The following is a 25,657-nucleotide window of genomic DNA, read 5'->3' as shown; positions in this document are numbered from 1 at the left end:
CACCTAGCGGATGATGTCAGCACTTTGTTACAAAGTTTTTAAGCCATTCCAAGGATTAACTGGTGGGAAATGGGAAAACAAATGGTGCCCAGTATAAAGGTCAGGTGCTGAGGTAATGCCAAATGTTTCTTTATCTAACTTTTATCAGAATGGTCTCTAGAAAGCTCCCCATACAGAACCAAGTACAAAACAATCACATCCATACTATCCCTGCAACATCAGGTCCAGTGGGATTCAGTTGCAGCACTCCAAAAGCAAGGCTGAAGGACAACGCTTTGGACAGCTGCATCAGGTAGAAAACTACAGCAGTGATGTAAAGAAAAGTCTTGATTGAATCAAGAAATATTTAGGAATGGAAAAGTGCTGACAGAAAAATAGGTTTGTTTTATGACAGCAGAGCTGAAGAAAACATCTGTCCCATCAGCACACTGGCAAAAATAAGACATGCTAATAGTATGAAGGAGTTAGTAGGGGCTGGCCTACAGTTTGTCAGATTTCAATTCTCAAAGCAGTAGTAAAACCCAATGTGTCCCTCATTGGGTAAAAAAAAAAAAAAAAGGGATTTTGGTCTTAACGTAAAATCCTTTTCTCGGATGTTCATTGACGGACACAGCTCCGTATCTTCTTGACCCTTTGGTTTACGCTGCCCCCTACAGGAGTAGGACACTAGGCAGAAAAAAGTTTGACTATGCCTATAGGGCAGTCCCAGGGGGTATACTCCCACTTTCTGCTATAGGTCTTCAGTTTTGTAACAAGCAGTGTCAGAAGTTAACATATAACCCAACTCAATGGAGGGGCGGGTGCTGTGTCCGTCAATGAACATAAGAGAAAAGGATTTTACAGTAAGACAAAAATGCAGTTTTCTCTTTCGTTCATTGACAGACACTGCTCCATATCTTCCTGGCCCTTGGGACGTCCCAAAGCAGTGTCAACATAAGGGGTTGGAAGAACACAGCAATAAACATACCTCCCAAAGGCTAAACAAAGCCAACCAGGGAAAACAGGAGCTCAACCAGGAACCAACTGAAGCTCACCTGACAAAAAAAAAAAAAAAATACACCCTCAAAGAGGACTAATCCTCTCCAACAGCAGTCTGCAAAACCTTGCGGCCAAAGACAGCATCCACAGATGACAACACATCCACCTTATAAAATTTTGTGAAAATGTGCACTGACGACCATGTGGCTGCCTAGCAAACCTGCACCACTGACGCCTGATGACGGAAGGCCCAAGAGGCACTAATCGCTCTCGTAGAATGCGCCTTAAAGCGGTAGTATACTTTAAAAAAAAAAAACCCCTGCAAGACAAAGGCATAATGAGCTAGTATGCATCGCATACTAGCTCATTATGAAATACTTACCTTAGAACGAAGCCCCGACACGGAACCCCGGACACCGCTGTGGGAGCTGACATGATCCCTCGGCATCTCTTCCGGGTTTGGCGGCTCCGACGCTGTGATTGGCCGGAGCCGCGATGACGTCACTCCCGCGCATGGGAGTTATTTTTCGCCAAGTTCCCGGCAAGGAACGCTGAAGGTCCGCCGGACCTTCAGAACGCATGCGCCGCTCGCGTGAGCGGCTGCATGCAGTGCAAATATCTCCTAAACTGTGCAGGTTTAGGAGATATTAATTGTACCTACAGGTAAGCCTTATTATAGGCTTACCTGTAGTTAAAAGTCGCAAAAAGTGGTATACTACCACTTTAACAGGGAAAGGAGGATCCTGACCCCTAATAGAATAGTCCTGCACCAGCGTTTGCCTGATCCATCTGGAAATGGCCGCAGCAGACGGAGCCAGCCCCTTACGGGGTCCATCTGTAAGGACAAACAGGGAATCTGATTTTCAGTGGCTGCCAGGTACACCCTGATTCCCTGAACCACATCCAAAGAATGTAAGGCAATTGCTTTAGGGTGCTTAGGCTTAGGGCACAAGGACAGCAACAAAATGTCTTCATTTCAATGGAAACCAGAGACGACCTTAGGAAGGAACGACTGGCAGGGAGGAAGCACCACTTAGTCTCTGAACCACCAAGTAAGGTGAACGCCAAGACAACGCAGCCAACTCAGACACCCTGCGTGCAGAAGTAATAGCCACCAAGAAGGCTATAGCAGGAAGTGGGAGTATACCCCCTGGGATTGACCTATTGGTGTAGTCAAACTTTTTCCACCTAGTGTCCTACTCCTGTAGGGGGAAGCATAAACCCAAGGTTCAAGAAGATGGTGAGCTGTGTCCATCAATTAATGAAAAAGAAAAGAAAATTAACTTTAACTGAACACATGGCCTGACTACGGACATTCAAGTTTTTACTAATCCTTTAACAAATCAGTACATGTGCTTAAAATTGAGCCTCACTGACCTCTGTAGCGGCAAGCACTGCACTGCAGAGTTCTCAAAATTCCACAGCAGAAGCACTGAAGTAATTTAGGTCTCTCAGCAGCTCATCTGCCCTCTATTTTTTTTCTCTTTCCAGGGAAACCCTATTCTGTGTCCTAATAGACTGTAAGACAGATGTGTTCCTGTGGGTAGGCGAAGCAGGGCCAGTTGAGCTGCCAAGTTACTGCTGAGAAAAGGGAAGGGAGCTGCTCAGAGTATACATTTAGTGTTTCTGCTGTGAATAGAGTAACATATAGCTCCACAGTGCCTGTAGCTAGAGGTTATCAAGTTCATGTTTTAAAAGGTCATTTGCTGTGGTTAAGAATATGTAAAATACTTAAAATGCCCAAAGCACAGCAATAGGTTCACTTTTGGGACAATAAAAGTACTGCACAATCCAAAAGAGGACCCAAACTGTTCAAAGTAATCTGAAAAAAGAGGAAAGATGCAATGATTAGTTTTAAGCAGCATACCAGAGTGAGCAAAAGCGGGAAGTTGCTGGATTACGGCAGGGGCTCCGTTAGCCAGAGGCGGCACTGCAGTAACAGGAACAGAAGACACTAGAGGAGGAGACATCCCTACTACAGGGATAGGAGGCATTGGCACAGGGGCTACAGCTGCAAGAGGCATGGCAGCGATCCCACCTATACCTGCAAAACACAAAACAAGAGTACCCTTAGACATACTGTATCAGCATTTGCACAATAACCAGTCTTTTGTCCTGGGGCTGACAGGCACTTTTTATCAAATCATACACACCCCTGCAGGACATCTCATTAACTGCTCATACCAGAGGCAGATAGAAAGTGGATCAAAGGGTCCAAGAAAGAACACTCTAACCCTTAGAATATTGGAAATCTGCTGGATGATGTTTGTTAAACCAACTCCCCATGTAGTTCATCAATATAGAAAATACACAGTATACACAAGGAACAGCAGCAAACTGGTGCAAGACTTCCACTAAATGCATATTATGTTAGAACACTCAGTGTGGATCAGTTCTGACGTAATACAATGTCATAATGTACAATTGTGATAAAAATCCTTTGCATTATGAATTAGCTTGTCAATAAATAAAACATACAGATAACAAATGTAAAAAGAAGGCAACAAGAGGAGTTTGCACTGTATATCTATTTTCCACTGTTCGAAGACAGCATTACCTGCTGCTGGGAACCGGTAGCCATTTAGGTTTACAGCATACCTGCATATTTCAGCCCTGCAGGTTTTCAAAAGTAAAGTTACTCTTAACTGTACCTATTGAGTATCTGTTTTAAGTTGTTATATACACAGTGCGGTCATAAGATATTCAATTTTGTTATGTTGCAGCCTATTAAAGTTGTTTAGATTCATTTTTTTCCCTAATAATCTACACTTTGTACCCCATGACGACAAAGTAAAAACAGAATTTTAGAAAATGTTTGCAAATGAATGAAAAGGGAAAAACTTAAATCACATAAGTATTTAGACTCTTTGCAACAACACTTGTAGCTTAGGTGCCTCCCATTTCTCTTGATCGTTGTCGAGATGTTTCTACACCTGTGGTAAATTCAATTGAGTGGACAGGATTTTGAAAGACATTCACATCTCCATGAAATGCCGCACAGCTGACAAAGAGGCACAGATCGGGGAAGGCTACAAAAAAAAAAAAAAAAAAAAAAAAGTCTGCTGCACTAAAGGTTCCCAAGAGCACAGTGGTCTCCATTATTCTCCAATGGAAGAAGATTGACACAACCAGGACTCTTCCAAGAGCTGGCTGTCAGGCAAACTGAGCAATCAGGGGAGAAGGGCCTTAGTAAGAGAGGTTACCAAGAACTCGGGGGAGAAGGGCCTTAGTAAGAGGTTACCAAGAACTCGATGGTCACTCTGACCTTCAGAGATCCAGTGTGAAGATGGGACAATGTTTCAGGAGAACTATCACTGCAGCCTTTCACCAATCTAGGCTTTATAACAGGGTGGCTAGATGGAAGCCTCCCCTTAGAGCAAAACACATAAAGCCTGTTTGGAATTTGCAGAAGAATATCCTGAAGGGCTCTCAGACTGTGAGGAACCAGATATTCAGGATTGAATTGTTTGGCATCAATTCTAAATGTTATTTCTGGAGGCAACCAGGCACCGCTCATGAACTGCTCAATACCATCCCAATAGTGAAGTATAGTGGTGGCAGCATAATGCTATGGGGGTGTTTTGCAGCAGCAGGGACTAGTAGACTGGTCAGGGTTGTGGGAAAGCTGAACGGAGCAAAGTACAGAAATATTCTCATAAACCTGTTCCAGGGCGCTCAGGGCCTCAGACTGGGCCAAAGGGTTTACCTTCCAACATGACAACGATCCTAAGCACACAGCCAAGACATCACAGGAGTGGCTTCGGGACGATTCTGTGAATGTCCCAGAGTGGTCCAGCTAGAGTCCTGGCTTGAACATCTCTGGAAACCTGAAAATGGCTGTCCAACAGTCCCCATCCAACCTGACTGGAGTTTAAGAGGATTTGCAAATAGGAATGGCAGAAAATCCTCCAATCCAGGTGTGCAAAGCTTGTCGTGTCGTACCCAAAAATACTCTAGGCTGTAGTTACTGCCAAAGGTGCATCAACAAAGAACAGAGTAAAGGGTCTGAATACTGAAGTATACATGATCATGGGATTTTTGACTTACCGTAAAATCCATTTCTCTGATGCTGACGGACACAGCTTATTAACCATTGGGTTATACTGCCTCCTACAAGAGTAGGAAACTAGGCAGAAAAAAAGTCTGGCTACACCTATGGGCAGTCCCAAGGGGTATACTCCCTCTCCCTGCTATAGCCAGTTTTGTTACAAGAAGTGTCAGAAGAAATGCAACTGCACAGAGGGGTGGGTGCTGTGTCTGTCAATGAACTTCAGGGAAACTGATTTTACAGCAAGTCAAAAGTCCCATTTTCTCTTTCGTTCATTGATGGACACAGCTCCTGATCTTATTAACCATAGGGACATCCCAAAGCAGTGTTAAACATGAGGGGTGGGAACAGTGAAAAATAAATTCCCAAGGCTAACTATAATCAACCAGGTAAACAGTAGCTCAACCAAAACAACTGGAACTCACATGAAAAAAACAATACACCCTCAAAGAGGACCAGATCCTCTAAACAGAAGCATGCAAAAACCTTGCGGCCAAAGGAAGCATCTGCAGATGCCAACACATTCACTTTATAGAACTTAGTCAAAGTGTGCACCGACAACCAGGAGGCCGCCTTGCAAACCTGCGTCACTGATGCCCAATGACGGAAAACCCAGGAGGCACTGAGCACCCGAGAAGAATGCACCTCAACAGGGAAAGGAGGAACCTGACCCTGGGTGAAATAGACCTGAACCACCATATGTTTGATCCATCTAGAAATGGTCACAGAGGAAATAAACAACCCTTTCCGAGGCCCATCCTTGAGCACAAATAGTGAGTCTGACTTCCTAAAAGACTCCGTAACTGCCAGCTACACCCTAATTGCCGGTCCACATCCAAGGCATGCAAGCCAATTTCCTTTGGATGTGTTGGCCTGGACACAGGGAAGTAAACACAATGTCTTCATTCAACTGAAAAACAGAGACAACCTGAGGAAGGAACGACAGACGGGGGGAAGAACCTCCTAATCACTGTGAACCACCAGTAAGGTGAACGATAGGATAACGCCGCCATTCCAACACCCTGCGAGCAGAGGTGAAAGCCACCAAAAAGTTCACCTTCTGGGACAGCGTAAGCAGGGGAATCTCCTGAAGATTCTCAAAAAGAGGGTTCTGGAGGACAGAGCACCAAATCAAGGTGCCAAGGCGGCAACAGAGACCGCACTGGAGGTGTCCAAGTGCCTAACTCCCTGAAGAAAAGTACACACCAGGGAGTATGTGGCCAAAGGCAATTGAAATAATAACGCTAAGGTCTACACCTGACCCTTGATAGTACTCAAGGCCAGTTTCTGCTCACCCCCCCCCCCCCGTTGAAGGAAAGTCAAAATCGTAGCCACCAAACAAGAACGAGGATGAACCCCAAGAGACTCACACCATGCAATGTATGACTGACGTACTACGGCAGATCTTCCTAGAAGGTTTCCTAGCTTTTATTAGCTTTGGAAACATGGACTCACAACTGTAAAGCAGGACGGAAGATTGGTCCTTGGGACAGCAGTTCCTCCCTGAGAGGAAGCTTCCCAGGAACGTCGGCAACCAGCTGAACCAGATCGGCGTACCAAGCCCAGTGAGACCAGTTTAGAGCCACTAAGATGACCGCAATTCCTTCTGCCTTGATCCTGCGTAGAAGTCTTGGCAGAAGCTTGAGAGGGGGGAAGGTGAAAATCAGACTATACTGACCCCACGGGGCCACCAGCACATTTGCAATGTCCGCCAGAGGATCCCGTGACTGAGCCACAAACCTCTGCACCTTTCTGTTGAACCAGGAAGCCAACTCGGGCATGCCCCACCGGAGATACAACTGATAAAACCCCTCCAGATTAAGGAACCACTCTCCTTGGTCCAACGCCAGCCAGTTTTCCACCCCAGGAATGTATACAGCGGAGAGGGCTGGAACGAACCGTTCTGCCCACCTTAGAATGCCGGCTACCTCCAGAGCAGCCAGGACACTTTTTGTGGCCTCCCGGTCACTGACACAAGCCACGCTGTGGCATTGTCTGATTAAATACGCACTGGACAGCCCTGAAGATGATCCATATAATGTTCCAGGCACAGTCTGATCGCTCGGAGTTCCAAGACATTGATCAGTAGTCTGGACTATTCCAGTGTCCAGATCCCCTGAGCAGAATATTTGCCGAGGACGCCTCCCCAACCTGACAGGCTGGCATCCATGGTGACCACTCTCCAAAACAAGGGGAGGAACCAGAGACTGCGGATTCTTGTCCCATTTGGCCAGAATCTCCCTTGCAGAGACCTCGTATGGAACCACCTCAAAAAGGTAGACACCATCAGGCCCAGCAGCTACATGCAAGGCCAGAGGGATGACCATCTGCTGGACAGCAGAAGACGAATTGCAGCCTGTAGCTTGTCCAGAGAAAAGGAGCACTCTAGCTAAGTCAGAGTCTAGAGTTAGACCCAGATAGTCCAGCTTGTGGACGGAACAACCAGAGCAGACTTCTGAAAATTCAGAATTCAGCCAAACTCCCCCAACCTCCTATGGAGATTTCCAGGTTTTCCACCAGAGCAGTAGGAGACTCCGCAGGCAGAAGGAGGATGTCCAAGTAGCCCAGTACAGTGAACATAAATTGGCATAACAATGCAAGCTCCGGGATCAACACAAGGTCTTTGAAAACGCCCTGGAGGAGGGCGAAACGCGTTGACGTAATTTCCAGTACGGACTAGACGCATTGTCACTTCCGGCAAGCACTTCCTGGTTGTATAGTGGAACGCACGCTAGATGTGGCTTCCACTACCGCTCTTCTTAATAGCGATACTAATTTGCTTCATTTGGGAGTATGTTTTGAAACCTTTTTTGGCAATAAATCTTTCGATTACATACTTCACTATGCGCGGTCCTTTTATCTTCTAACTGGTGCCTTATGGAGGAAGATTTCACCTACTTCTACCTAAGGAGACTCAGGGATACCGAGTGATAGTCCATGAAAGGAGGCTCTGTGCAACATATATATTCAAGCTGTTTTAATCAGACATTGTGGTAAGTGGGGAACCATAAGGGGTCACCATAACCTTGGAGCACCTTTATATATAATATTCTGTACTGGAGCACTTTATTTGGATATTTCACTAATTTTAAAAGGACTATTTAAGTATTAATTTATTTCACATTATGATGTTGATAATTCCATATGGAATAGTTTGATTGTTATATGCTAGCGCTGTTTTAATTTTGGTTGTATATATTTTTTCCTAAGATTTCTTAGAGTCACAGCAGCTGCATTTTACACGTGTACACGTTTTATACACATTATATATATATATATATATATTTATTCCTATAAGAATTGTGTATAATATATATGTTTATTCATTGTTTATTTATATATTTATTGTATATCCTTTGCATGATTTAATACACCAGTAGCGCGGGATTTAATTTACAGTTCACAGAGATACAATCAGTGCATCCACGAGCACCTTTTCGTGCACAGTTGCAGAAGCGGAGGAACTATCCTCGCTATCTGAGGATTCCGGGCGCATGGTCGCAGACCCAGCAGGGTGACCTGCGTTCTGCGGCGGCTGAATTCGATTCAGGATTTGAGACAGATGAGGCAGTGGAAGGAGACGGCCCTTTTATGCAAGCCCGTCACCCAAAAACCACCTCCACCCGGGACACAAGGGACTCCAGGACCGCCGTTAGTACTTCAATGGATGGATGGGACCCGGAAGGCACCACAGCCCCAAAGGGGATCAGGTGGGGAGATGTGCACCAAAGACTCCATGAATCACAAGGGGGACCCCACAAAAAGGTATTAAACACTGCAAAGGGAGAACCCCCACTGCTCTGGCAGCACCCCCCGGTCGCCCGTCACAGAGCACCAATCAATCCTCAGCAGAGAGGGAGAGGAACCTACCAGACTCACTACCCTGCAGAAACCAGGCACCGCAGCCACCAGGAGAATCTGAACTGCAAGAGCGGTGATCAGGAAACAAAAGGATCCATGAGTCAGCACCAGGGGATGAGGAGGGGCTCCCACTGCCGAAATCACAGGAAGCCAGAGGGCTCCACTGTCATGGCTGCCGCCGTTTTCAATGGCAAACCACCGCAAAATGGCCACCGTGCATTGAAGCACACAGGCTAAATGAAAATGGTGGCACCACGAGGCTCCCAGGGAGGACCCCTAGGCCTCAAAGACAGTCCCAGGCAGGACAAGGGGCTCTGGCAGGATCCCTCACCAGGTACACCCACCCCCCGCACAGCCGATCGCCGGCCAGCATATCACCTTGCCCCCACCCCAGGAGGTGACCAGACCACCAACACCGCCCCAGCCTAAAAGGGGGGGGATAGGATGGGGGCACAGGTGAAGGAGGGTGCATGACGGGAGGAAGGGGAACCCGACTGTCACAAGGATGGGCCCACGTCCACCCCAAAACCCTCCAGGGGGAGGGACAGCTACTCAACCATACCAGGCAGGCAGCGCTCCAGACAGAAACCCTCACAATCGAAATGAGGGGCTGTCGGCCAGGAAGAACGCTGCTGCGACTTGGGCATTTAACTCGCAGGCCAGCCCCCGTTCAGTGGGGCTATGTCGTGGCCGACCTCGTGCGGAGCGGAGGTCTGCACGCACTGGCCAGACTGGGGTGACTACTGGATCTAGATTATCCAGCCCGCCGCCCGGTCCTGCAGTTGATTTTAGATCTCGCAGGGAAAAACCAGGACAAAAAAAAAATCTATCTAAAAAAGGAAAAATTGCCAGGACCAGAGATCTCAGCAAGGAACTAGGTCCTTACACCTGACTAGGCAGAAGAGAAAACTGAATTTTTGTAAAATCTTACCTGTAAAATTCCTTTCTCTGAGTCCTCCGACAGTCGCCGCCTCTTCATATTCGTCACATATGGGGTATTAGACTTTGCTCCGAAGGAGTAGCTAGGCAACAGAATATGTTAACAATAAAGCTTTAACATATCCCACCCTCAAGGGGTGGTCCCCTCAGTCAATACCCTCCTACTTCCTGCAACCATATCTCAGTTTTAGTGGAATAGCAGTAGAGTATACATTCAAACCCCAAAAGAGGGGCGGGGGCGGCGACTGTCGGAGGACTCAGAGAAAGGAATTTTACAGGTAAGATTTTACAAAAATTCCGTTTTCTCTTACGTCCTCCGACAGTCGCCGCCTCTTCATATTCGTCACATATGGGGACGTCCCAAAGCAGTGCAAACATGAGGGGTGGGAAACGCATCCGCGCCGAAAGGCAACGCAGTCTCCACATCAAAGAAAGGAACCTTACCAAAGGAAGGAAACCAGCTGGGCAACAGCAAAAATAAGTGCTCAACAGGAGCAACAACCCAGGAAAAGACAAAAAACCCAGGGGATACAAAAAACTATCCCAACAGCCAGGAGTCCCCACAAGGGACCCTAGGGAACAGCCGCACTAAGAACCTTGCGGCCAAAGGAAGCATCCGCCGATGCCTGAACATCTACTTTGTAGAATTTTGTGAAAGTGTGCACGGTCGACCAAGTCGCCGCCTTACACACCTGGGCTACAGAAGCCCCATGACGGCAGGCCCAAGACGTACTCAGAGATCTAGTAGAGTGCGCCTTCACAGGCACAGGGGGAACCTTCCCCTGCAAGGCATAGGCCTGTTCAATGGTCTGCCTGATCCATTTGGCGATGGTAGAGGCCGAAGCCGCCATGCCCTTCCGAGGACCCTCTGGAAGAACAAAACAAGGAGTCCGTCTTACGAAAAGACTCAGTCGATTTAAGGTAAACCCTTATCGCCCGAACAACATCCAGAGAGTGCAATCTCATCTCCTTTGGATGTTTAGGCTTCGTGCACAACGAAGGCAAAACAATATCCTCGTTAAGATGGAATTCCGAAACTCGTTTCGGCAGAAAAGAAGGATTAGGTCGCAAGACCACCTTATCCAAATGAACAACCAGGTACGGAGACTTGCAGGACAAAGCCGCCAGTTCCGACACTCTGCGAGCCGAAGTGATCGCCACCAAAAAGGCGACCTTTTTGGACAACATAGACAACGAGATCTCCCTGATCTGTTCAAAAGGAGCACGTTGTAACACAGATAGAACGAGATTCAAGTCCCAAGGGGGCAAAGGATCCCTCCTAGGAGGAACCAGATGCCGCACACCCTGAATAAAGGTGCCAACCAAGGAGTTGGAAGCCACGGGACGTTGAAACAGAACGGCCAGCGCAGACACCTGACCCTTTATCGTAGCCAGCGCCAAACGCTGATCGACACCCGTCTGAAGGAAAGACAGCACACGGGAAACCGAGTACGTGCGGGGTGAAAACCCCCTGGACTCACACCAGGCAAAATATGCCTTCCAAGTACGGTAATAAACCTTCCCCGAGGAAGACTTCCTCGCGTTGATCAAAGTATGAACGACCTCTGGAGAGAGACCCTTCTCCTTCAGGACCTCGGTCTCAACAGCCAGGCCGTCAAAGCCAGCGACTGTAAAGCAGGATGGTAAATCGGTCCTTGAGACAGTAGATCGTCTCGAAGAGGCAGACGCCAAGGGGCGTCGACCGCCAGATTCACGAGGTCTGCGTACCAGGACCGGCGAGGCCAGTCCGGTGCCACAAGAATCACCGTGCTGCGTTCCGAGTGTAACCTGCGAAGGAACCTGGACAGCAACTGAATCGGTGGAAACGCGTACATCAGCCTGTACTGATGCCACGGGGCCACTAACGCGTCCGACGCGTCTGCCCGAGGGTCGCGCGTCCTTGCCACGAACCTCTTCACCTTGCAGTTGAGGCGAGACGCGAACAGGTCCATATCTGGAAGACCCCACTTCGCGCACAACATCTGGAAGACAGTCGGGTGGAGAGACCATTCCCCCTGATCCAGGGTCTGGCGACTCAGATAGTCCGCCTGCCAGTTCTCCACTCCCGGAATGTGAACCGCCGTTATCGCCGGGACATGAGTCTCGGCCCAAGATAGAATGTCGGCCACTTCTCGAGCCGCTCGGGCACTCCTGGTGCCCCCTTGGTGGTTGATGTAGGCCACCGCCGTGGCATTGTCCGTCTGCACCCGAACCGGGCAGCCCTGCAGCCGGTCCGTCCAGCGATGAAGACAGAGCCTTATCGCACGCAATTCCAGAATGTTGATCGGGAGGGAAGACTCCCCCTCCGACCAGGTCCCCTGGGCGGACAGAACGCCCAGAACACCACCCCAGCCCGACAGGCTGGCATCCGTGGTGATTACCGTCCACGAGATCGGACGAAACGACTTGCCCCCGGACACCAAAGGGGACTGGAGCCACCACAGAAGGTTTTCCCTGGTGCGATGACTCAACGAGATCTGAAGATCCAGAGATTGAGGTCGCCCGTCCCACCTGGACAGGATCTCCGCTTGGAGACCCCGCGTGTGAAACTGCGCGAAAGGAATCGCCTCGAAGGCCGAGACCATCAATCCCAGACATCTCATACACGTCCGCAGAGACGATTGTGGAACGTCCCTGAGGGACCTGACTTCCTCCTGAAGAGTCCTGAGTTTGTCTTCCGGCAGGAAGACCTTCGCCTGCACCGAGTCCAGTATCATTCCCAGATAGGGGAGACGAACCGACGGACTCAGTGTCGACTTTGGAACATTTATCGTCCAACCAAACTCCTGCAGAGTTTGCATTGTGACAGACAGGTCCTCCTCCAGACCCTGTCTGGTCGCAGACCGAACCAGAATGTCGTCCAGATACCCCAGGACAGAAATGCCCTGGGCCCTCAATAATGCCAGAACCAGTGCAAGCACCTTGGTGAAGACCCGCGGAGCCGAGGCGAGACCAAAGGGCAACGCCACGAACTGGTAGTGATCCTCCGCAATGGCAAATCGAAGGTATCTCTGATGACCCTCGAATATGGGGATGTGAAGGTACTTATCCTTCAAATCGATGGAGGCCATGAATTCCCCCGGAACGAGGGCAGCCACCACCGAGCGCAGGGATTCCATGCGGAACTTGCGAACCCGCACAGAGCGGTTCAGAGCCTTCAAGTCCAGAATCGGACGAACCTTGCCCTCCTTCCTGGGCACGGTGAACAGATTGGAATAAAACCCCCGAAATCTGTCCCGATGAGGCACCGGAACCACCACTCCCTGAGCCCTCAGGTCCCGCACCGCCAGGTGCAGATCCCGCAGGCGCTCTGGAGACAGTTGAAGATTTGAGGGAAAAAATCTGCTCTCCGGCCGAGAGAGAAACTCGATCTTGTAACCAGATCGAACGATTTCCAGAACCCATCTGTCCCGCACACGGGCCAACCAGGGCTGAAGAAAACCGAGCAAGCGTCCCCCCACCCCAAAACTGGGTGAGGGCGCCCCTTCAGGTCGAACTGTTATGGGCTGCAGGTCCGGATTGGCCGGACTTCTGTTTCCCAGACCAGGGCTTCTTCTGAGAGCCTTGGCCTTTGAACGGTTTGCCCTTGTAGTGCGGCCGAAAGGCACGAAAGGACCCGAGGGGGCCGAAAATTAGCATGCTTCTTCCCAGAAGCCCCCTTAGCCTTGGGGAAATGGGGCAAGAGAGTGCTCTTACCCCCGGTGATCCCCTTAATCAACACATCCAGGGACTCCCCAAAAAGGCGAGACCCATCATAAGGCAGATTGGCTAAGGTCTTACGTGAAGATTGGTCCACCGACCAACATTTCAACCAAACCAGACGGCGAGACAACACCGCCACGCTGTGCACACGTGCAGCCAACGGAATCAGGTCCAGGTCTGCATCACACAGATACATGACACCCTGGTGGATCTGATCCACCATATCCAGGGTCGCCGCCGAGGCCGAATCGGCCACCAGGACGCGCCTAAGCATCTGCGTCCAACTTGCGATCGCCTGGGCCGCCATGAGAGAAGCAAACAGAGCCTTAAGCATAGAACCCGTAACAGAATAAGTATGACGGGCAAGAGACTCCAGTCTCCTATCCGTGGCATCACGGAAAACAGGGGAACCCTCTGCAGGAATCGCAGTGGCTTTGTTCAAAACCGCAATTGCATGATCCACTGGCGGAGGCACACACCACCGTTCATCAGTGGCAGGCGAGAAAGGATAACGCAGCTTGAATTTACTTGGTACCGCAAAAGGTTTGCGCAGATCGCGCCATTGATCCTTAACAGCGCGCTGAAAATCAGCATTGCAGGGAAAAACCTGCGGCGTCCTGCGTTTTCTCTGCGTCCCATAAGCCGCCAAGGCAGCGGGGGGACACACTTCGTCCTGCAAACGTAGCGTCTGCTTAATGGAAGCAATCAACTCATCCATGATTGCAAGCTCTTCAGGCGAGCCAGGGGGAGAATTATCAACCCCCTCAACTTCAGCCTCTACCTCAGACCCCACTAGATCAAGAGAGGAGCGGGACCCCGATAAGGAGGTCCCTGCCAGAACAGCCCCATCACCTTCACCCTCAGAATCAGAGGACAGAGCAACTCTGGGCCGTTTAGTAGATTGAGCAGCCACCAGCATTTGCACCTGGGCAGCAAGGCCAGCCACAATAGCGGCTAAATCCCCCCCTGGGGGGGAAACAGCGGTCCCCTGGCTTTCCACCAATACTGTAGGAAACTTGCCCTCCTGAGAATCCATTGCCCCTGTAATGCCAGACAACCAAGGGTTAACTGCCCCCTTTTAGCAAGCGCGGCCCACCGCACCACACTCAGGCACAATGAGACCCCCACAGGGAATATACAAACTGAATACAGGCAATGGATAGCAAGAACAGAAGGATAAAACCTGAGGAGACCCCGCTGCCGCTGCTGCCTCGATCGGTGTTCCTGGAAAGAGGAAGTGATGCTGCCAGGGCGCTCTATGTAAGCCTATGGAGGCTACAAGAAAATGGCCGCCGTGCATGTAAACCATGCGGCCGGAGCGGGCGCCGGTAAAATGGCGTCGTTTGGCGCCGAAAACGCCGCTCCACAGTGCATAAAAACACACACATTACATCCCAATATAAGGATACATGTTAGATCGCCGCAGCGATCGCTGTATATGCCCAAACATGCCAAGAAAAAACATGCCCCACAGCACACAGCTTCTCACACTGCCCAGCCTGACACACACAGTGTCATACAGCTCCCCCCCCCCCCTTGCAGCCCACAGCATGCAGCCGAGAGATAGGGAGACAAGCAGTGTGATTAAAGGCAGGTTACACAGTCCCAGACTGAGACCCTCCCAGACAGACAGGTCCCCACATAAATACACTTACCTCACATGGCGTGGGGAACCCGCACAGGCGAACAAGCCGCTGCACATGAGGCAGGGAGAGTCGCAATTCAAGACGCACACAATGGAGGTTAAGAAACCGCACAGCGTCCGGTGAGGTAGCCACCTCACCAATCATCCCTGCACCGAACAGGGATGGGTCGTTCACTGTGCCAGGAGCGTTACCTGGCTGAACGCTCGATGGCAGACTGGGAAGCCACTGACCCACGACCTGCGACCAGGGGGATCAGCCCGAGACCCAGTCCGCATGATCCTCTTCGTCCGAAGAACTAACTAATGCTGACAAAAATAACAGCTAAGTAAAGATAGAGAGAAAACTCAAACAAAATATTAAAAAGAAGAAAGAGTCTGGGACAGAAAGTCCCAGCACAGAGAGAGCCAGCCACTCCTGACAAGCTAGACATTAAAACTGAGATATGGTTGCAGGAAGTAGGAGGGTATTGACTGAGGGGACCACCCCTTGAGGGTGGGATATGTTAAAGCTTTATTGTTAACATATTCTGTTGCCTAGCTACTCCTTCGGAGCAAAGTCTAATACCCCATATGTGACGAATATGAAGAGGCGGCGACTGTCGGAGGACGTAAGAGAAACTGAGTACCTATAGCAGAGAGAGGGAGTATACCCCCCGGGACTGCCCATGGGCGTAGCCAGACTTTTTTTTCTGCCTCCTGTCCTACTCCTGTAGAGGGCAGTATAAACCAATAGTTAAAAAGATCAGGAGCGGTGCCCAATGAACGAAATTTCATTTTTTTATTTTTAATAAATTCACAGACATTTCTAAAATTTTGTTTTCACTTTGTCATTATGGGGTACAGAGGGTAGATTAATGAGAAAAAAAATGAATTTAAACAAACAACCGGGGTTTCGGGCTGCAATATAAATACAAAACGAATAAAAGTGAAGGGTGTAGTGTGTGTGCGTGGTTTTACAAAAAACATTTAACACAGTGTGCACCCATGACTAATAAGATTCATCAAAGCAGGGTAAGGAGAGAGAGAGGAGGGAGAGCAAGGTGGAGGGGAGAGATGGGAGATCAGCCATTCCTCTATTTGGTTGTGTTTAAATTTCAACTTAAAATGGGCGTAAACTCCCATCTCTGACTTCTACCTATAGGTAAGCCTATAATAAGGCTTACCTATATGTACTGTAAATATCTCCTAAACATTTAGATGTTTACTGTACATGCAGCCAGTGACGTCACAGGCGCATGCGTTCTAAAGGAACGGGCACCCGGGTCGTTCCTTCAGAGTCCTGTGCCGTAAGTGACGTCATCTCAGCTCCGGCCACTCACACAGCCGGAGTCTGCGAACCCCGAAGGAAGACCGGTTGAAGATGTCAGCCCTCTCAGCGGTGACAGCGTGGTGCTGGAGGGCTTAATTTTCAGGTAAGTTTTACAGAATGTGCTAGTATGCGATGCATACTAGCACATTATATTGCCTTACAGGTTGTAAAAAAAAAAAACACACACACACACACACACACACACACACACACACACACACACACACAGCGCTTTACTACCGATTTAATCTGCTACGAGCTGCAAACAGATATTTTTCCTCACATTCACTTTATTGCTCTAATAACCCTTTTGCTGCCAGGTCCGTACGTTGTACTGACCTGATCACAGGGGGTTTTTACACAAATTCCCACTTTCTACAGCCAACAGGATTATGTGTAAATAAGACAAGCAGACTCCTGCCTGTGAGAGGGAAGCATTCGGGCGGCTGTACTGCCACCGATTGCTTCCACATCCCCCCCCCCCCCCCCCCGGTAACGATTACATTTTTTGCAAAAACGTTTCTGGCAGCAAAAGGGTTGAGACATCTACCATCTGAGACAATGCAAAGAACTCCATTTGGAAAGTTTGAGGCTTCTTGTTGGGATGTGGACATGTGGATTGACTGCATAAAATATTAGGGATTGAGGCAGAGGAGGTACATTAGTATTAGGAACAGTTTACAACAAATGGCCACTAAAGGAAAGCTACAGAAGTGAGGAAAACAGAATTTACATTTACATTATGCAGAGCATCAAACTCAAAGAACTAATGTACCATGCTTCAGTTTCCCTGCAGTACTGGTCACATGTCTAACTCTAGGCATTTTGTTAAGCTTACGGTTTTGTAAGAACTTCAAGGAATGCCTGACATTTTTTAGAACATTACTTATATTCAGTATATGATAGAGGAAAAACATATACAACAAGTGAGCAGGCATGCTGGACTGCCCTTTTTAGAAAGCCTAACTGCCTCAACAAGAGGCAAACACGTAATGGAATCACATGATTTTAAAGTTTATTTGTAAAATAAAGATTGGATATATGTATAAATAACTATCAGTTTATAAATGTAAAAACATTCCAAAAAAAAAAATGACCAAAATTTGAATCAAGCTACCATTTTATTTTAGGTTTACATCTTTTATATAGACACCTGGTAAAACACAAACCTAAAGCTCACCACACACATTAAAATCTGATTGTACAACCTCAGCCAACAACTAAGTAGTGCAAAGCCTGCCTAAATAGATTCAAATTGATTGGATAGATTAGTCAGGTCCTAAGATCACAAAGTTTTTATAAAGTTAATTGTACAGAGACTGTATGGTCAGATTGTAATGTGTGGAGATATATATACAGTATATACAGGCATGCGCCTGTGACGTCACTGGCTGCATGTACAGTAATGGCCAAAAGAATTGGCATCCCTGAATTTCTGTCAGATCATGCACCACATTGGCCAAAAAATTGTTGCCATTACAAATGTTAAGGCGTTCTCATTTTAATCTCTTTTGTTTGTATTGGTATGAGACAAAAAAGTAAAGAAACAAAAAGCCAAATCTGAAATATTCCAATGCAAAACTCCAAAAATGGACTGGACAAAAATTATTGGCACCCTCAATCTAAGATTTGGTAGCACACCCCTTGGAAAAAATAACTGAAATTAATTGCTTCTTTTGACCATTAATGTTACACCTCTACTGGAATTTTGGACCACTCTTCTTTCGACAACTGCTCCAGGTATTAAACCATTTTTGGGTGCTTTTGACGTGTGCTTTGGGTCATTGTCCTGCCGCAAGACCCATGACCTCTGACGGAGGCCCAACTTTCTGACACTGGATCCTACATTGCACCGCAGAATTCTTTTGTAGTCTTCAGATTCCATAATGCCATGCACACGGTCAAGACACCCTGTGCCTGAAGCATTAAAGCAACCCCAAAACATCAGTGAACCTCCATGTTTGACTGTATTCTTTTCTTTAACCACTTGCCGACTGCCCAACGACTATTTACGTCGGCAGTCAGCACCTCACAGGCAAAGCGACGTAGTACTACGTCGCTACCCTGTGAGGCTCTGGGGAGCGAACGCTCCGCCAGATGCGCGCTCCTGCTCGCTCACGGACCCTGCCGGGCACTGGCGATTGTCCGTTAAAGCGGGAGAAAGGCAGGCGGCTAATGTAAACAAAGACGCCTGTCATTCTCCCCTGTGTAAGAATAGTGATCATAGGGTTCTGCTATGTAGGACCGTTGATCACTGTTCTTATACCTCAAGCCACAACCAATCACAGTTAGAAGCACGCCCCTAAGGACACACTTAACCCCTCCCTCTCAAAAAAGTTAACCCCTTCACTGCCAGTGTAATTTTTACAGAAACAGTGCATATGTATAGCACTGATTACTGTAGTAATGTCACTGGTAACCCCAAAAGTGTCAAGGGTCCGATCTGTCCACCGCAATGTCGCAGTCCCGCAAAAAAAAAAAAAAAAAAAAACGACAAAAATCTTTACCTTTGTTAGTAAACGTAATAACTTTTGCGCAAACCAATCAAAATACGCTTTTTGCAAAAAATTTTTATTATCAAACATATGGTAAAAAAAAAAAATTGGCCTAAAATGTTAAAAAATTTAGATTTTTACATTTTTTGGGGTACTTCATATAAAAAAATGTGAAAAATATTGTTATTTTTGCAAAATCGACGCTCTTTTTTTTTTTTGTTTATAGCGCATGATCAAGAAATCGCACAGGTGATCAAATACCACCAAAAGAAAGCTCTGTTTGTGGGAAAAAAAGGACGTCAAATTCGTTTAGGTACAGTGTTGCACGACTGCGCAATTGTCCGTTAAAGTCACGCAGTGCCGAATCGCAAAATAGGCCCTGGTCAGGAAGGGGGTAAAATCTTCCGGGGCTTAAGTGGTTAAAGGCCTCATTTCATTTTCTGAAAACAGTACAATGATGGGCTTTACCAAAACGCTGTAATTTTGTTTCGGCGGTCCGCAGCACATTCTCCCAAATTTGGCTTCCTCAGGCAGGTTTTGGCAAACTCCAATCTGGCTTTGTTATGTTTCTGTGTCTGGAGTGGGGTCCTCCTGGTTCTCCTACCATAGCATCCCTTTTCATTCAGATGGCGACGTATAGTGCGGGCGGACACAGTTGTACCCTGTGTCTAAAAGGTTAGCTTGAATTTGTCTGGAATTGATTGAGGTTCTTTATCCACCAAACAATCCTTCGTTGCAAGCTTTGATACATTTTTCTCTTCCGGCTACATCCAGGGAGATTAGTTACAGTGCCACGGGCTGTAAACTTCTTGATAATGTTGTGCACAGTAGACACATGAACAGTGAGATCTCAGGAGATGGACTTGTAACCTTGAGAATGTCCATGCTTTTCCACAATTTTTGTTCTCAAATCCTCAGACAATTCTTTGCTGTTCTTTCTCCTCTCCATGCTCCGTGTGGCACAGAGAAACACAACAGAAAGGTTGAGTCAATTTTTTACCATTTTAACTGGTTGCCGGTATGATTTCTATATTGCACCTGTTAATTGATACAGGTGAGTTGAATTACAAATTACAGGAGCATCACAAACTTGGAATGCTACTAATTTTGTCCAGTCCAGATTTGGAGTTTTGAGTGGAATGTGTCAGATTTGGCTGTTTCTCTGCCTTTTTTTCTGTCATACTAATACAAACAAAAGAAATAAACTTGAGAAAGCCTAAACATTTTTAACTGTAACAATTTTCTAGGCAAAGTGGTGCTTTATCTGACAGAATTGGAGGTGTGCCAATATTTTAGGCCATAACTGTATACCTCCTGTAAGAGCTGAGCTGTGTTCTGACCACTGGTCAAAAATGAAAGCAGTCAGCTCTCTGCCAAACAACCATTTCATAAAGTATATATCCGTGGAGCATACTGACCAAAACTGGCAGGAGTGGGCACAGAGACTGGTGGCTTCAACATTGCAGCAGGGAGGATGGAGGGCAGTGGGTAACCTTGTAGTTTTAGCTTGATCAGTTTCATTGCTATTGAGAATTCCAGCTGGTCCATTTTACCATCATTGTTCATGTCAGCCAGAGCCCTACAGAGGAATGAAATCAGAACCGAAAAAATTATCAATTCATTCACTGCTAACAAGACAGCTTTGCCATGGTTACCTAAAAAGCTACAGGTTTATTCTTTGGAAATGCAGAAGAAAAAAATGTGCCACATGAGATTATTTCACTCTAGAACACAGCTGACAGCTGGAAGTGGCCGTGGCGTGAATAGTTTTTACTTTTCTTTCACACAGAATATATAATGATAGTGCGAATTATAGCAGGTTTATAGGCAAAATAAGAGAACACTCAAACCAGAATTCTAATGGCTGATTATTGATAGTGATGAGCATTTTACTCTTTAGTGCTCCTTTTGTAGCTTTTGCACTGCATTCTCTCCACTGTTGTCAATCACTGGGCTCACAATCCATTATTATTGCAACAATTAATACCACTTTGTAACACTGGGAGAAAAGAAAAATATGCACAAAGCCATTACAGTCAATGGAGAGAAGCAAGGTGTACTGAGGACTTTAGTATGCTCTAAAATTAGATTACATGCTGCCTGTTTATTCTGAGCTGTGGACTAAAATTTTATTCTAGGAACACATGGGTAGGAGCTAGGTAAAGAATAGCTAAACGCAAAAGGTAAGGGGATAGAAACAATCAAGGCTTTTTTTTTTTTTTATCGCATATGGGTGCCATTTCAGAATATCTCCCTTAACTTCCCTTAAAATCCAACAGGAAATCTCACCAAATCTCTCATCTTAGCTTTCAATAAAACACATATACCATTTGGAAGATTTTCCTTCTATTTCTGTTCTGGTGACAACTTCAAGACAAGACAAAACAGTGAGTGAGTCTTCCTAACTGGGACACAGACCGTAATAAAAACCTGATAGCAGTTCTACACTACAGGATGGCAGATCAAAATACAGTGCTTTGTAGGAGACCAAGTGTCTGACACTCCCAAAAGTGTATCTGATGCAGAAGTTTCTTTAAGCAGTGCCATCGCTTTAATACAGCAGAGATGAGCACATGCTCAGCAGGACATGCATTAGGGCTCATTCAGACAGAAGATTAAGCCTGTCCTTTGTGCAGAGCCGCTGGCATCCACCATGGAGCTACATGCAGGTAGCCCATAGAAGTGGATGAATATGCAGCATCAGCAGAGCCTCTACGTTCAGGTCAGTGCACCCACTTTTATCCAGGCGGCAAGCTTTGACATCCGACTGTGTCCGTGCTGGCACTGCGTGTGCTTCCATTTATACAGGTCCTTTTCAAAAAATTAGCATATTGTGATAAAGTTCATTATTTTCTGGAATGTACTGATAAACATTAGACTTTCATATATTTTAGATTCATTACACCCTACTGAAGTAGTGCAAGCCTTTTATTGTTTTAATATTGATGATTTTGGCATACAGCTCATGAAAAAGCAAAATTCCTATCTCAAAAAATTAGCATATCATGAAAAGGTTCTCTAAACGAGCTATTAACCTAATCATCTGAATCAGCTAATTAACTCTAAAACACCTGCAAAAGATTCCTGAGGCTTTTAAAAACTCCCAGCCTGGTTCATTACTCAAAACCGCAATCATGGGTAAGACTGCCGACCTGACTGCTGTCCAGAAGGCCATCATTGACAACCTCAAGCAAGAGGGTAAGACACAGAAAGAAATTTCTGAACGAATAGGCTGTTCCCAGAGTGCTGTATCAAGGCACCTCAGTGGGAAGGAAAAATTGTGGCAGAAAATGCTGCACAACGAGAAGAGGTGACCGGACCCTGAGGAAGATTGTGGAGAAGGACCGATTCCAGACCTTGGGGGACCTGCGGAAGCAGTGGACTGAGTCTGGAGTAGAAACATCTAGAGCCACCGTGTACAGGCGTGTGCAGGAAATGGGCTACAGGTGCCGCATTCCCCAGGTCAAGCCACTTTTGAACCAGAAACAGCGGCAGAAGCGCCTGACCTGGGCTACAGAGAAGCAGCACTGGACTGTTGCTCAGTGGTCCAAAGTACTTTTTTCGGATGAAAGCAAATTTTGCATGTCATTCGGAAATCAAGGTGCCAGAGTCTGGAGGAAGACTGGGGAGAGGGAAATGCCAAAATGCCTGAAGTCCAGAGTCAAGTACCCACAGTCAGTGATGGTCTGGGGTGCCATGTCAGCTGCTGGTGTTGGTCCACTGTGTTTTATCAAGGGCAGGGTCAATGCAGCTAGCTATCAGGAGATTTTGGAGCACTTCATGCTTCCATCTGCTAAAAATCTTTATGGAGATGAAGATTTCATTTTTCAGCACGACCTGGCACCTGCTCACAGTGCCAAAACCACTGGTAAATGGTTTACTGACCATGGTATTACTGTGCTCAATTGGCCTGCCAACTCTCCTGACCTGAACCCCATAGAGCATCTGTGGGATGTTGTGAAGAGAAAGTTGAGAGACGCAAGACCCAACACTCTGGATGAGCTCAAGGCCGCTATCGAAGCTTCCTGGGCCTCCATAACACTTCAGCAGTGCCACAGGCTGATTGCCTCCATGCCACGCCGCATTGAAGCAGTCATTTCTGCAAAAGGATTCCCGACCAAGTATTGAGTGCATAACTGAACATAATTATTTGAAGGTTGACTTTTTTTGTATTAAAAACACTTTTCTTTTATTGGTCGGATGAAATATGCTAATTTTTTGAGATAGGAATTTTGGGTTTTCATGAGCTGTATGCCAAAATCATCAATATTAAAATAACGGAATTTTTGTAAAATCTTACCTGTAAAATTCCTTTCTCTGAGTCCTCCGACAGTCGCCGCCTCTTCATATTCGTCACATATGGGGGTATTAGACTTTGCTCCGAAGGAGTAGCTAGGCAACAGAATATGTTAACAATAAAGCTTTAACATATCCCACCCTCAAGGGGTGGTCCCCTCAGTCAATACCCTCCTACTTCCTGCAACCATATCTCAGTTTTAGTGGAATAGCAGTAGAGTATACATTCAAACCCCAAAAGAGGGGCGGGGGCGGCGACTGTCGGAGGACTCAGAGAAAGGAATTTTACAGGTAAGATTTTACAAAAATTCCGTTTTCTCTTACGTCCTCCGACAGTCGCCGCCTCTTCATATTCGTCACATATGGGGACGTCCCAAAGCAGTGCAAACATGAGGGGTGGGAAACGCATCCGCGCCGAAAGGCAACGCAGTCTCCACATCAAAGAAAGGAACCTTACCAAAGGAAGGAAACTAGCTGGGCAACAGCAAAAATAAGTGCTCAACAGGAGCAACAACCCAGGAAAAGACAAAAAACCAGGGGATACAAAACTTATCCCAACAGCCAGGAGTCCCCAACAAGGGACCCTAGGGAACAGCCGCACTAAGAACCTTGCGGCCAAAGGAAGCATCCGCCGATGCCTGAACATCTACTTTGTAGAATTTTGTGAAAGTGTGCACGGTCGACCAAGTCGCCGCCTTACACACCTGGGCTACAGAAGCCCCATGACGACAGGCCCAAGACGTACTCAGAGATCTAGTAGAGTGCGCCTTCACAGGCACAGGGGGAACCTTCCCCTGCAAGGCATAAGCCTGTTCAATGGTCTGCCTGATCCATTTGGCAATGGTAGAGGCGGAAGCCGCCATGCCCTTCCGAGGACCCTCTGGAAGAACAAACAAGGAGTCCGTCTTTCGAAAAGACTCAGTCGATTTAAGGTAAACCCTAATCGCTCGAACAACATCCAGAGAATGCAATCTCACCTCCTTAGGATGTTTAGGCTTCGTGCACAACGAAGGCAAAACAATATCCTCGTTAAGATGGAATTCCGAAACACGTTTCGGCAGAAAAGAAGGATTAGGTCGCAAGACCACCTTATCCAAATGAACAACCAGGTACGGAGACTTGCAGGACAAAGCCGCCAGTTCCGACACTCTGCGAGCCGAAGTGATCGCCACCAAAAAGGCGACCTTTTTGGACAACATAGACAACGAGATCTCCCTGATCTGTTCAAAAGGAGCACGTTGTAACACAGACAGGACTAGATTCAAGTCCCAAGGGGGCAAGGGATCCCTCCTAGGAGGAACCAGATGCCGCACACCCTGAATAAAAGTGCCAACCAAGGAGTTGGAAGCTACGGGACGTTGAAACAGAACGGCCAGCGCAGACACCTGACCCTTTATCGTAGCCAGCGCCAAACGCTGATCGACACCCGTCTGAAGGAAAGACAGCACACGGGAAACCGAGTACGTGCGGGGTGAAAACCCCCTGGACTCACACCAGGCAAAATAGGCCTTCCAAGTACGGTAATAAACCTTTCCCGAGGAAGACTTCCTCGCGTTGATCAAGGTATGAACAACCTCTGGAGAGAGACCCTTCTCCTTCAGGACCTCGGTCTCAACAGCCAGGCCGTCAAAGCCAGCGACTGTAAAGCAGGATGGTAAATCGGTCCTTGAGACAGTAGATCGTCCCGAAGAGGCAGACGCCAGGGGGCGTCGACCGCCAGATTCACGAGGTCTGCGTACCAGGACCGGCGAGGCCAGTCCGGTGCCACAAGAATCACCGTGCTGCGTTCCGAGTGTAACCTGCGAAGGAACCGGGACAGCAACTGAATCGGTGGAAACGCGTACATCAGCCTGTACTGATGCCACGGGGCCACTAACGCGTCCGACGCGTCCGCCCGAGGGTCGCGCGTCCTTGCCACGAACCTCTTCACCTTGTAGTTGAGGCGAGACGCGAACAGGTCCACATCTGGAAGACCCCACTTCGCGCACAACATCTGGAAGACAGCCGGGTGGAGAGACCATTCCCCCTGATCCAGGGTCTGGCGACTCAGATAGTCCGCCTGCCAGTTCTCCACTCCCGGAATGTGAACCGCCGTTATCGCCGGGACATGAGTCTCGGCCCAAGACAGAATGTCGGCCACTTCTCGAGCCGCTCGGGCACTCCTGGTGCCCCCTTGGTGGTTGATGTAGGCCACCGCCGTGGCATTGTCCGTCTGCACCCGAACCGGGCAGCCCTGCAGCCGGTCCGTCCAGCGATGAAGACAGAGCCTTATCGCACGCAATTCCAGAATGTTGATCGGGAGGGAAGACTCCCCCTCCGACCAGGTCCCCTGGGCGGACAGAACGCCCAGAACACCACCCCAGCCCGACAGGCTGGCATCCGTG

General features: G+C 47.7%; 1 protein-coding gene across 4 annotated transcripts in view; it reads right to left on the bottom strand.

Moving 5' to 3' along the window:
• The window catches only part of ITSN1 (intersectin 1), a 348,624-nt gene that overhangs the window by 237,561 nt on the left and 85,406 nt on the right, over positions 1-25,657 (bottom strand). For 2 of the 4 annotated variants that reach the window (XM_082244893.1, XM_082244894.1), the window contains exon 5: positions 20,396-20,556. In XM_082244893.1, coding sequence (XP_082101019.1) covers positions 20,396-20,556 — 161 coding nt within the window. Of the gene's footprint in view, positions 1-2,845; positions 3,023-20,395; positions 20,557-25,657 lie in introns of those variants that run through there. The other 2 variants (XM_082244896.1, XM_082244895.1) reach the window with 2 other exon arrangements.

Source organism: Pelophylax lessonae, assembly GCF_965119305.1.
Source record: "Pelophylax lessonae genome assembly, chromosome: 2".
NCBI classification, from domain to species: Eukaryota; Metazoa; Chordata; class Amphibia; order Anura; family Ranidae; genus Pelophylax; species Pelophylax lessonae.
Note: the sequence above shows the minus strand (reverse complement) of the source record. Positions and strands in the feature narration are given on the sequence as shown.